This window comes from Beta vulgaris, chromosome 8, assembly GCF_026745355.1.
Source record: "Beta vulgaris subsp. vulgaris cultivar EL10 chromosome 8, EL10.2, whole genome shotgun sequence".
Classification (NCBI taxonomy): domain Eukaryota; kingdom Viridiplantae; phylum Streptophyta; class Magnoliopsida; order Caryophyllales; family Amaranthaceae; genus Beta; species Beta vulgaris.
In genome coordinates, this window is record NC_079209.1 from 61,835,618 (window position 1) to 61,848,280 (window position 12,663).

The 12,663-nt window shown below is 42.5% G+C and overlaps 1 protein-coding gene across 1 annotated transcript; it reads right to left on the minus strand.

The window, feature by feature from the left end:
* Positions 1-368: 368 nt before the first annotated feature.
* Positions 369-2,299, minus strand: LOC104902433 (protein GLUTAMINE DUMPER 3). Its single transcript, XM_010690214.4, has one exon. The coding sequence runs from the start codon at positions 2,098-2,100 to the stop codon at positions 1,582-1,584; it is 519 nt and encodes a 172-aa protein (XP_010688516.1). The 5' UTR covers positions 2,101-2,299; the 3' UTR covers positions 369-1,581.
* Between the last annotated feature and the right edge of the window lie 10,364 nt (positions 2,300-12,663).

Here is a 12,663-nt window from a genome sequence, read left to right on the forward strand (position 1 = left end):
GTCTATGATATTTACATGTTAGGATCTAGAGATCTAATTCTATTTGTGTATAAATTTATGTCCTCACTAATTATAATACTTTTCTAATATCTTTGGACACGATCGAGTTTGTAACTTTTTACTTCACAATTAGCTAGGTATAAAGAAAATGTACTTATTATACCTAATTGTGATGGTTTAATGTTTGAACAAACGCAAGATCAATAATCAAATGAAAGATTTTTCCTAACTTGCTAATCTAACATTGCCTTTTGTACATATTACACATTTTTTCTCTTGAAAAATTCCATTGTTGTTTTCCCTTCTATAATTCAACCAAATTTGTCTCATTTTGTAACCAACTCAACTGCTCCAAATATGCCCCAACAAAAAGAAATAGTAAGAACATATATACAATGCTTAAATTCAGCTTTGGTATAATTTTTCCATCTAAACTGGACAATTAACGTTTTCCACTCACAAGGAGGATTAATAGAGAAAAGGAAAAAAAAAGAAAAGAAGAAGCTTGATTTATATCATCAAGCTTTTTAATCAACAAAACTACTCAACTAATTTCATTACCCAAATAAAAAAAGGTTAAACCAAATCTCCTCTACATATGTACCTAATCCTCACCCCCGGTCACTAGGGGTGTAAGTTCGGTTTTTGGTTTGGTTTAAGGTCAAAACCAAACCAAACCAAAATAAATTCGGTTTTGAAATTTCCAAACCAAATCCAAACCGAAATTCGACTCAATCCAAACCAAACCAAACCAAAATATGAAATCAAAAACCAAACCAAACCAAACCAAACCGGATTTTTTTTATCTTTCAAAATCCAAACCAAAACAAACCAATTTTTTTTCATATTCCAAAATCCAAACCGAAATGAAATTAAATCAAACCAAGATAAAAACCAAACCGAATTTAAACCAAATTTTTTGATAATTTGTATTTCAAGTGACAATATTTTTGTATTTTCGTAATTAATATTAAAAAAAAGAAACACAAAAAATATAATAGACAAAATTCGTATGTTAAGTGACAATAATTCGGTTTTTTTCGGTTTTTTCGGTTTTCCAAAACCAAAACCAATCCAAACCGAAAAACCGAAAAAATAATTTTTTTGAATCCAAACCAAACCGAATTTCAAAAAAAACCAAACCAAATTACTAATTCGGTTTGGTTTGGTTTGGTTTTCGGTTTTTAACCAAATAACTTACACCCCTACCGGTCACATCTGAGTACCACGTAATTAAGGTGGGGAAAAAAACCATAGTAATTTTTTTTCATTTTCCAATTTCCCCAAAAAGAAAAAAGAGCTTTAAAACTTTAATGTTTACTCGGGCCCATAGTCCATACCATGCCATAACATACCTGAGCATAATAATAATAAACAAATGTGTTGATGCAAGGTATGAACTTGCAACCTTTAGAGCTCGAACTTTCTTTTACACCTTGCTTCACTGCTATTATGCCACGGTTTGTTTTGTGATATGACCTATAATTTACTTAATTTATCTTATACAGTTATGGGGCCAAGCCCCCAAACGCCCCTTCTATAATCCGCCCCTGAACATACTCATACTCAGGTTGTCGTTTCTCAGCTTTTCTCTTCATCAACCGCTGTACTTGTACTCGTCATCGTCGTTGTTTCTAAATCATCCACCCTCTTTTCACCCCCATCACTGATACTAGCCTTACTACGGTTGGAATCTTGGAAAGAGGAAGCTCTGCTAGAGCTAGTGCTAGTGCTAGTGCTAGTGCTAGTGGCCGGGGTAGCCAAAAAAGTGGGATTCTCCTCTCCCGCCATGATGACTAGTATGCTATTCGGAGACGTGGTAACGTCGTTAGCAACATCCTTTGGTTTTCCATCGTCATTAAATTCTCCGGTATCTTCTCCGGCGTCGAGGTAGCCGGAGAGTTTCCAGTATGAACAAGCAAGGATGAGCAGCGCGAATGCTATAAGACCCAGCATCGCCGCGAGTCCTCCGAATAAGTATGGCACGGGTGACTTCCACCCGGCAGTGGTTGGGGCTATGTGGTGGTGCTCCTGTTCATACGGTGGATGTTGTTGTGCTTCAAATGTACCCCCTATTTTTAATGTCATTCCTGGCCTCATTTTTTTTTTTTTTTTTTATTTTTTATTCTAGAGGTTGTTTTAGAGGAAAGGAAAAGAAAGTTGTTGAGAAGTACTTAGTGGGTGAAGGTAGTATTTATAAGGGAGAGAATATGGATTTCTGAATAGGAGAGAAAGGTGGGGTTTTTTTTTTGTGAATGGTGATGAATGAAAATTAAAAATGGTGTGTCATCTTTTCTTTTTATTCAAATGTTTCATTTATGTCATAGCTTCTCCCATAAGAAATGCTTCGTGGGTTACTATCCAAGTAAAAGTCATAGCCCTATTTTGTAATTAGCGGATATTTGTTAACTAATTGTATTAGTTGATCATATTACCTGTTTCTATAAAGGTGTTTGGTAAATAGTTGATAACTGATTGATATATAATTGTGTAAAATGACCAATAAGCACATGATGCATAATCTATTATTATACCTTTTATTGTTTATTAAACTAATTTTCAACAACTTCAGGACATAAATATAATTGGCCCACTCATTCCCAAACATCTAATGTCAAAAAGTTCCTCACCCAACTTTTTCAAAAAAGAATTTTATTAGCTCAATCAGCTAATTAAAACCTCTCTTTATACAAGACTTAAATTGGAGGATTGACAATAAGTCAAATCCTCTAATATGAGTTTAAACCACTAATTTAGCCACAGACCTTTTTTTTAACAAACAAGGCCATACAATCCATCCGTCTGGGAGATGAGGGTAATTCTTTATGAGTTCCATGAGATTCAATTCCTAAAGCTCACAGAAGTGAAGTGGAAAGTAATATCATTACTCCACCACCTGAACCTCACGGAAGATATATATGTACAATTTTTATAGGTAACAAGAAGAAATCGTTTGAGATGCCCTTGCACATGGCCCCTATCTAAAGGCCCATTACAACCATACACCCCAAAAACGACTATAACTTCTCTAACTTCTTTTGGTTCTATTAAATTGTCCATGATTCTAGGCGCCTATTGGGGTCGGGCCCGTGCCCATGGGGTGTACCCCAAGGTTGTGGAATGTCTTTGGAAGACACACTCGTGCCTTGGACGGTCATGCGACACCATCAGTAGGCCCTACAGATTAGAGTGAGGGCGGTGCCAAGTAGGCCATGGAAATGCCAAATAACGCACGCTTTTGGACGTCCACGGGACCCTTGCACCGAATGTCATGGGATGGCTCGAGGAGACATGGGATGATAAATTAAGGACTCCCACGACTTTGAACGAAAATAAGAACAACTTTCACGACCATTTCGGGGTCATTCTGTGGTCGCACCACAAAATCATAAATGGGAGGTTTGATGGCATTCGAGAGCAATTCAGATGGTGCAAAGCACCCGTGATGCATTATAAGTCTTACCGCACCCCATAGGAAGGTTTTGAGCAAAAAAATTATGACCGGACCCGGAGGTGCGCTAAAACGGTCAAAATTAAAGGCTATTACAAGTTTTTAGACGTCCACAAGACCCGTGCACCGAATTTTGTGGGATGCCTCAAAGGGAAATGTATTGAAATATTAAGGACTCCCACAACTTTTAACGGGGATAAAAAAACTTTTAAGACCTTTTCGGGGTCATTTTGTGGTTGCACGACAAAATAATAAATGGATCGTTTGGTGGCATTCTAGGAGCAATTCAGATGGTGCGAAGAACTCACCTATAGGAAGGTTTTCAAAGAAAAATATGACCGGGCCCGGACGACCCCTAAAACGGTCAAAATTGAAGGCTATAACTCACACTTTTAGACGTCCACGATACCCGTGCACCGAATGTCATGGGATGGCTCGAGGGGACACGAGATGGTCAATTAAGGACTCCCAAGGCTTTGAACGGGAATAAGAACAACTTTTACGACTATTTCGGGGTCATTCCGTGGCTGCACCACAAAATCATAAATAGGCAGTTTGATGGCATTTTGGGGCAATTCAGATGGTGCAGAGCATCTGTGATGCATTATCAACCATGTCGGACGGTTTTCGACAAAAAAAATGACCGGGATCGGAGGAGCCCTAAAACGGTCAAAATTGAAGGCTATAAGTCACGTTTTTAGACGTCCACGGGACCCGTGCACCAAATTTTGTTGGATTCCTTGAGGAGACATGGAATGGAATATTAAGGACTCCCACAGCTTTTAAAGGGCATAAGAACAACTTTTACAGCCGTTTCGAGGTCATTTTGTAGTTGCACGACAAAATAATAAATGATTCGTCTGGTGGCATACTGGGGAAATTCAGATGGTACGATGCACCCGGGATGCATTATAAGTCGTGCCGCACCCCCACAAGAAGGTGTTTCGAAGAAAAATTTTGACCGGTTTCGAAAGAGCCCTAAAACGTTCAAAATTGAAGGTTATAACTCACGCTTTGAGACGTCCACGGAACCTGTGCACCGAATGTCGTGGGATGGCTCGAGGGAACATGGGATGGAAAACTAATGACTCTCACGGCTTTCAACGAGAATAAGAACAACTTTTACGACCATTTCAGGATCATTCTGTGGCTGCACCACAAAATCATAAATAGGCGGTTTGATGACATTTTGGGGCAATTCAGATGGTGCAAAGCATCCGTGATGCATTATCAATCATGCCGGACCCCATAGGAAGGTTTTCGGCAAAAAAGATGACCGGGCTCGAAGAAGCCCTAAAACGGTCATAATTGAAGTCGCGTTTTTAGACGTCCACGGGACCCGTGCACCAAATTTTGTGGGATTCCTTGAGAGGACATGGAATGGAATATTAAGGTCTCCCACAACTTTTAACGGGCATAAGAACAACTTTTATGACCATTTCGAGGTCATTCTGTTGTTGCACGACAAAATAATAAATGGGTGGTTTTCTGGCATTCCGGGGCAATCAGATGGTGAGATGCACCCGTGATACATTATAAATCATGTCGCACCCCGTAGAAAGGTTTTCGGTCAAAAATATGACCAAAGAGTCCTAAAATAGTCAAATCTGAAGGCTATAACTCACGATTTTAGACGTCTACGGGACCCGTGCACCGAATGTCGTGGGATGGCTCGAAGGAACATGGGATGGTAAATTATGGAGTCCCACGGCTTTGAACGGGAATATGAACAACTTTTACAACCATTTCGGGGTCATTCCATGGCTGCACCACAAAATCATAAATGAGTGGTTCTCTGGCATTCTAGGGCAATTCAGATGGTGAGATGCACCCGTGATATATTATAAATCATGTCGCACCCCATAGAAAGGTTTTCGGTCAAAAATATGACCGGGCCTAAAAGAGTCCTAAAACGGTCAAAATTGAAGGCAATAACTCACGCTTTTAGACGCCACGAGACCCGTGCACCGAATGTCGTGGGATGGCTCGAGGGGACGTGATATGGTCAATTAAGGACTCCCACGGCTTTGAACGGGAATAAGAACAACTTTTACGACTATTTCGGGGTCATTCCGTAGTTGCACCACAAAATCATAAATGAGTGATTTTATGCCATTCCGGGGCAATTCAGATGGTGCCATGCACCCGTAATGTATTATAAGTCGTGTTGCACCCCATAGGAAGGTTTTAGGTAAAAAATATGACCGGACCCGGAGAAGCCCTAAAACGACCAAAATTGAAGGTTATAACTCACACTTTTAGACGTCCACGGGACCTGTGCCACGAATGTAGTGGGATGGCTCGAGGGAACATGGGATGGTAGATTAATGACTATCACGTCTTTCAACGGGAATAAGAACAACTTTTACGACCATTTCGGGGTCATTCTGTGGTTGCACCACAAAATCATAAATGGGAGGTTTTCTAGCATTCCGGGGCAATTCAGATGGTGCGATGCACCCTTGATGCATTATAAATCATGTCGCACCCCGTCGGAAGGTTTTCGATCATAAATATGATCGGGCTCGAAGGAGTCATAAAACGGTCAAATCTGAAGGCTATATCTCACGATTTTAGACATCCACGCGACCCGTGCACCGAATGTCGTGGGATGTAGGGGTGTAAGTTCGGTTTTTGGTTTGGTTTAAGGTCAAAACCAAACCAAACCAAAATAAATTCGGTTTTGAAATTTCCAAACCAAATCCAAACCGAAATTCGACTCAATCCAAACCAAACCAAACCAAAATATGAAATCAAAAACCAAACCAAACCAAACCAAACCGGATTTTTTTTATCTTTCAAATCCAAACCAAAACAAACCAATTTTTTTTCATATTCCAAAATCCAAACCGAAATGAAATTAAATCAAACCAAGATAAAAACCAAACCGAATTTAAACCAAATTTTTTGATAATTTGTATTTCAAGTGACAATATTTTTGTATTTTCGTAATTAATATTAAAAAAAAAGAAACACAAAAAATATAATAGACAAAATTCGTATGTTAAGTGACAATAATTCGGTTTTTTTCGGTTTTTTCGGTTTTCCAAAACCAAAACCAATCCAAACCGAAAAACCGAAAAATAATTTTTTTGAATCCAAACCAAACCGAATTTCAAAAAAAACCAAACCAAATTACTAATTCGGTTTGGTTTGGTTTGGTTTTCGGTTTTTAACCAAATAACTTACACCCCTAGTGGGATGGCTCGAGGGGACTTGTGATGGTAAATTATGGAGTCCCACGGCTTTGAACGGGAACATTAACAACTTTTACGACCATTTCAAAACTATTCAATGGCTGGACCACCAAAATTATAAATGGGTGGTTTTATGGCATTCCGGGGCAATTCAGATGGTGACATGCACCCGTGAAGTATCATAACTCGTGTTTCACCCCATAGGAAGGTTTTTGGTAAAAAATATGACCGGGCCCAGAGCAACCCAAAAACGGTCAAAATGAAGGCTATACCTAGAGGTGGGGATGGGCCGGCCCGGCCCGGCACGATTTGGACCCGGCCCGGCCTGAGCCTGCTCGAGGCCCGGCCTGAGCCCGTTGTCCGCTACGTGGGCCGCGATCCTGTCACGGTCAAGAAATTTTATCTCTGGCCCACACCGGCACGAGCCCGCGTGTGCCGGCCCGCGGGTGAACGCTCATTTCCTTTGTTTTTTTACCCTAAAATTGTCAAAAATACAACATAAAAAATGGGTCGGCTCGCGGGAAGCACAAGCCTAGCCCGCGGGTCCGTGGGCCTAGGCCAGGCCTTGGACAAATTTTTAAAATTTCAAGCCCGGCCGTCCCGGCCCGGCACGGCCCGCCACTCATGGGCCTGGGCCCGACCCGCCATTTACTCAAGCCCGCGGACCGAGCCCATGAACTGAATGTCGTGGGATGGATTGAGGGATCATGAGATGGTAAATGAATGACTCTCACGGCTTTCAACGAGAATAAGAACAACTTTTACGACCATTTCGGGTTCATTCTGTGGCTGCACCACAAAATCATAAATGGGCGGTTCGATGGCATTTTGGGGCAATTCAGATGGTGCAAAGCATCCGTGATGCATTATCAATCATGTCGGACCACATAGGAAGGTTATCGGCAAAAAATATGACCGGGCTCGGAGAAGCGCTAAAACGGTCAAAATTGTAGGTTATAAATCACGTTTTTAGACGTCCACAGGACCCGTGCACTAAATTTTGTGCCATTCCAGGTCAATTTAGATGGTGCCATACTCCCGTAATGTATTATAAGTCGTGTTGCACCCCATAGAAAGGTTTTCGGTAAAAAATATGACCGGGCCCGGAGAAGCCCTAAAACGATCAAAATTGAAGGTTATAACTCACGCTTTTAGACGTCCACGGGACCTGTGCAGCGAATGTCGTGGGATGGCTCGAGGGAACATGGAATGGTAAATTAATGACTCTCATGGCTTTCAACGGGAATAAGAACAACTTTTACGACCATTTCGGGGTCATTACGTGGCTGCACCACAAAATCATAAATGGGCGATTTGATGGCATTATGAGGCAATTCAGATGGTGCAAAGCATCCGTGATGCATTATTAATCATGTCGGACCCAATATGAAGCTTTTCGGCAAAAAATATGACCGGGCTCGGAGAAGCCCTAAAACGGTCAAAATTGAAGGCTATAAGTCACGTTTTTAGACGTCAACGGGACCCGTGCACCAAATTTTGTGGGATTCCTTGAGGAGATATGGAATGGAATATTAAGGATTCCCACAGCTTTTAACGGGCATAAGAACAACTTTTACGACCATTTCGAGGTCATTCTGTGGTTGCACGACAAAATAATAAATGGGTGGTTTTCTGGCATTCCGGGGCAATTCAGATGGTGAGATGCACCCGTGACACATTATAAATCATGTCGCACCCCGTAGAAAGGTTTTCGGTCAAAAATATGACAGGGTCCGAAAGTGTCCTAAAACGGTCAAATCTGAAGGCTATAACTCACGATTTTAGATGTCCACGGGACCCGTGCACCGAATGTCGTGGGATGGCTCGAGGGAACGTGGGATGGTAAATTATGGAGTGCCACGACTTTGAATGGGAATATTAACAACTTTTACAACCATTTCGGGGTCATTCCGTGGCTGCACCACAAAATCATAAATGGGTGGTTTTCTGGCATTCCGGGGTAATTCAGATGGTGAGATGCACCCGTGATACATTATAAATCATGTTGCACCCCGTAAAAAGGTTTTCGGTCAAAAATATGACCGGGCCCGAAAGAGTCCTAAAACGGTCAAAATTGAAGGCCATAACTCACGTTTTAAGACATCCACGAGACCCGTGCACCGAATGTCGTGGGATGGCTCGAGGGAACATGAGATGGTCAATTAAGGACTCTCACGACTTTGAACGGGAATAATAAGAACAACTTTTACGACTATTTCAGGGTCATTCCGTGCTGCACCACAAAATCATAAATGGGCGGTTTGATGGCATTTTGGGGCAATTCAGATGGTGCAAAGCATCCGTGATGCATTATCAATCATGTCGGACCCCACAGGAAGGTTTCCGGCAAAAAATATGACTGGGCTTAGAGAAGCCCTAAGACGGTCAAAATTGATGGCTATAAGTCACGTTTTTAGACGTCCACGGGACCCGTGCACCAAATTTTGTGGGATTCATTGAGGAGACATGGAATGGAATATTAAGGACTCCCACAGCATTTAACGGGCATAAGAACAACTTTTACAACCATTTCGAGGTCATTCTGTGGTTGCACGACAAAATAATAAATGGGTCGGCTGGTGGCATACTGGGGAAATTCAGATGGTGCGATGCACTCGGGATGCATTATAAGTCATGCCGCACCCCACAAGAAGGATTTCGAAGAAAAAATATGACCGGTCTCGAAAGAGCCCTAAAACGGTAAAAATTGAAGGTTATAACTCACACTTTTAGACGTCCATGTGCCCCGTGCATCGAATGTCGTGGGATGACTCGAGGGGTCATGGGATGGTAAATTAATGACTCTCACGACTTTGAACGGGAATAAGAACAACTTTTACGACCATTTCGGGGTCATTCCGTGGCTGCACCACAAAATCATAAAAGGGTGGTTTTCTGGCATTCCGGAGCAATTTAGATGGTGAGATGCACCCGTGATACATTATAAATCATGTCTCACCCTGTAGAAAGGTTTTCGGTCAAAAATATGAACGGTCCCGAAAGAGTCCTAAAACGGTCAATCTGAAGGCTATAACTCACGATTTTAGACGTCCACGGGACCCGTGCACCGAATGTCGTGGGATGGCTCGAGGGGACTTGTGATTGTAAATTATGGAGTCCCACGGCTTTGAACAGGATTATGAACAACTTTTATGACCATTTCGAGACCATTCAATGGCTGGACCACAAAATCATAAATGGGTGGTTTTAAGGCATTTTGGGGTAACTCACGCTTTTTGACGTCCACGGGACCTGTGCTTCAAATGTCGTAGGATGGCTCAAGGGGGCATGGGATGGTAAATTAAGGACTCCCACGATTTTGAACGGGAATAAGAACAATTTTAACGACCCGTTCGGGATAATTCCGTAGTTGTACCACAAAATCATAAACGGGGGATTTTATGCCATCCCGGGGCAATTTAGATGGAGCCATGCACCCGTAATGTATTATAATTCGTGTTGAACTCCATAGGAAGGTTTTCGGTAAAAAATATGACCGAGCCTGGAGAAGCCCTAAAACGATCAAAATTAAAGGTTATAACTCACGCTTTTAGACGTCCACCGGACCTGTGCACCGAATGTTGTGGGATGGCTCGAGGGATCATGGGATTGTAAATGAATGACCTCACGGCTTTCAACGGGAATAAGAACAACTTTTACGACCATTTCGGGGTCATTCTGTGGCTGTACCAGAAAATCATAAATTGGCGGTTTGATGGCATTTTGGGGCAATTCAGATGGTGCAAAGCATCCGTGATGCATTATCAATCATGTCGGACCCCATAGGAAGGTTATCGGCAAAAAATACGACCGGGCTCGGAGAAGCTCTAAAACGGTCAAAATTGAAGGCTAAGTCACGTTTTTAGACGTCCACGGGACCCGTGCACCAAATTTTGTGGGATTCCTTTATGAGACATGGAATGGAATATTAAGGACTCCCACAGCTTTTAACGGGCATAAGAACAACTTTTACGACCATTTCGAGGTCATTCGGTGGTTGCACGACAAAATAATAAATGGGTGGTTTTCTGGCATTCCGAGGCAATTTAGATGGTGAGAAGCACCCGTGATACATTATAAATCATGTCGCACCCCCTAGAAAGGTTTTCAGTAAAAAATATGACCGGGCCCGAAAGAGTCCTAAAACGGGCAAATCTGAAGGCTATAACTCACGATTTTCGACGTCCACGGGACCCGTGCACCGAATGTCGTGGGATGGCTCGAGGAGATTTGTGATGGTCAATTGTGGAGTCCCACGGCTTTGAACGGGAATATGAACAACTTTTACTACCATTTCGGCCTTCGGGGCCATTCCGTAGCTGCGCCGCAAAATCATAAATGGGTGGTTTTATGACATTCTAGGGCAATTCAGGTGGTGCCATGCACCCGTGATGAATTATAAGTCGTGCTGCACCCCATAGGAAGTTTTTCGATAAAAATATAACCGGGTCCGGAGGAGCGCTAAAATGGTCAAAATTGAAGGCTATAACTCACGATTTTAGACGTACACGGGATCCGTGCACCGAATGTCGTGGGATGGCTTGAGGGGACTTGTGATGGTAAATTATGGAGTACCACGACTTTGAACGGGAATATGAACAACTTTCACGACCATTTCGAGACCATTCAATGGCTGAACCACAAAATTATAAATGGGTGGTTTTATGGCATTCTGGGGCAATTCAGATAGTGCACAGCACCCTTGGTGCATTATAAGTCAAGTCGCACCCCATTGACCAGCAAAAAATATGACCGGTCCCGGCGGAGCTCTGAAACGGTCAAAATTGAGACTATAATAACTCACGCTTTTAGACGTCCACAGGACCTGTGCAGCGAATGTCGTGGGATGACTCGAGGGAATCATAAATGGGTGGTTTTATGGTATTCTGGGGCAATTCAGGTCGTGCCATGCACCTGTGATGCATAACAAATCGTATTGCACCCAATAGGAAGTTTTTCGGTAAAAAATATAACCGGGTCCGGGGGAGCCCTAAAACGGTCAAAATTCAAGGCCATATACGTTCACAGGATCCGTGCAGCGAATGTCGCGAGATGGCTCGAGGGGACTTGTGATGGTAAATTATGGAGTCCCACGGCTTTGAACGGGAATATGAACAACTTTTACGACCATTTCGAGACCATTCAATGGCTAGACTACAAAATCATAAATGGGTGGTTCTCTGGCATTCTGAGGAAATTCAGATGGTGTAAAGAACCCGTTGTGCATTATAAGTCATTTCGCACCCCATAGGAAGGTTTTCAGCAAAAAATATGACCGGGCCCGGCGGAGCCCTCAAAACGGTCAAAATTAAAGGCTATAACTCACGCTTTTAGACGTCCACGAACCCCGTGCACCGAATGTCATGGGATGGCTCGAGAGAACATGGGATGGTAAATTAATGACTCTCACGGCTTTCAACGAGAATAAGAACAACTTTTGCGACCATTTCGGGGCCATTCCGTGGCCGCACCACAAAATCATAAATGGGTGGTTTTCTGGCATTCCGGGGCAATTCATATGGTGCGATGCACCCATGATGCATTATAAATAATCATGTCGCACCCCGTAGGAAGGTTTTCGGTCAAAAATATGACCGGTCCCGGAGAAGCCTTAAAACGCTCAAAATTGAAGGTTATAATTCACGCTTTTAGACGTACACAGGACACGTGTACTGAATGTTGTGGGATGGCTCGAGGGGACAAGGGATTGAAATTTAGGACTCCCACGACTTTAATTTGAACGAAAATAAGAACCACTTTTATGCCCATTTCTGGGCCATTCCGTGGCTGCACGATAAAATCATGAAGGAGTGGTTTAATGGCATTCTGGGGCAATTCAGATGATCCGATGCTCCCGTGATGCATTATAATTCATGCCGCACCCCATAGGAAGGTTTTAGGTAAAAAATATGACCGGTTTCGGAGGAGCCCTAAAACGGTGAAAATTGAAGGCTACAACTCACAATTTTTGAACTCCACGGGACCCGTGCACCGATGTTGTGGGATGGCCTGAGG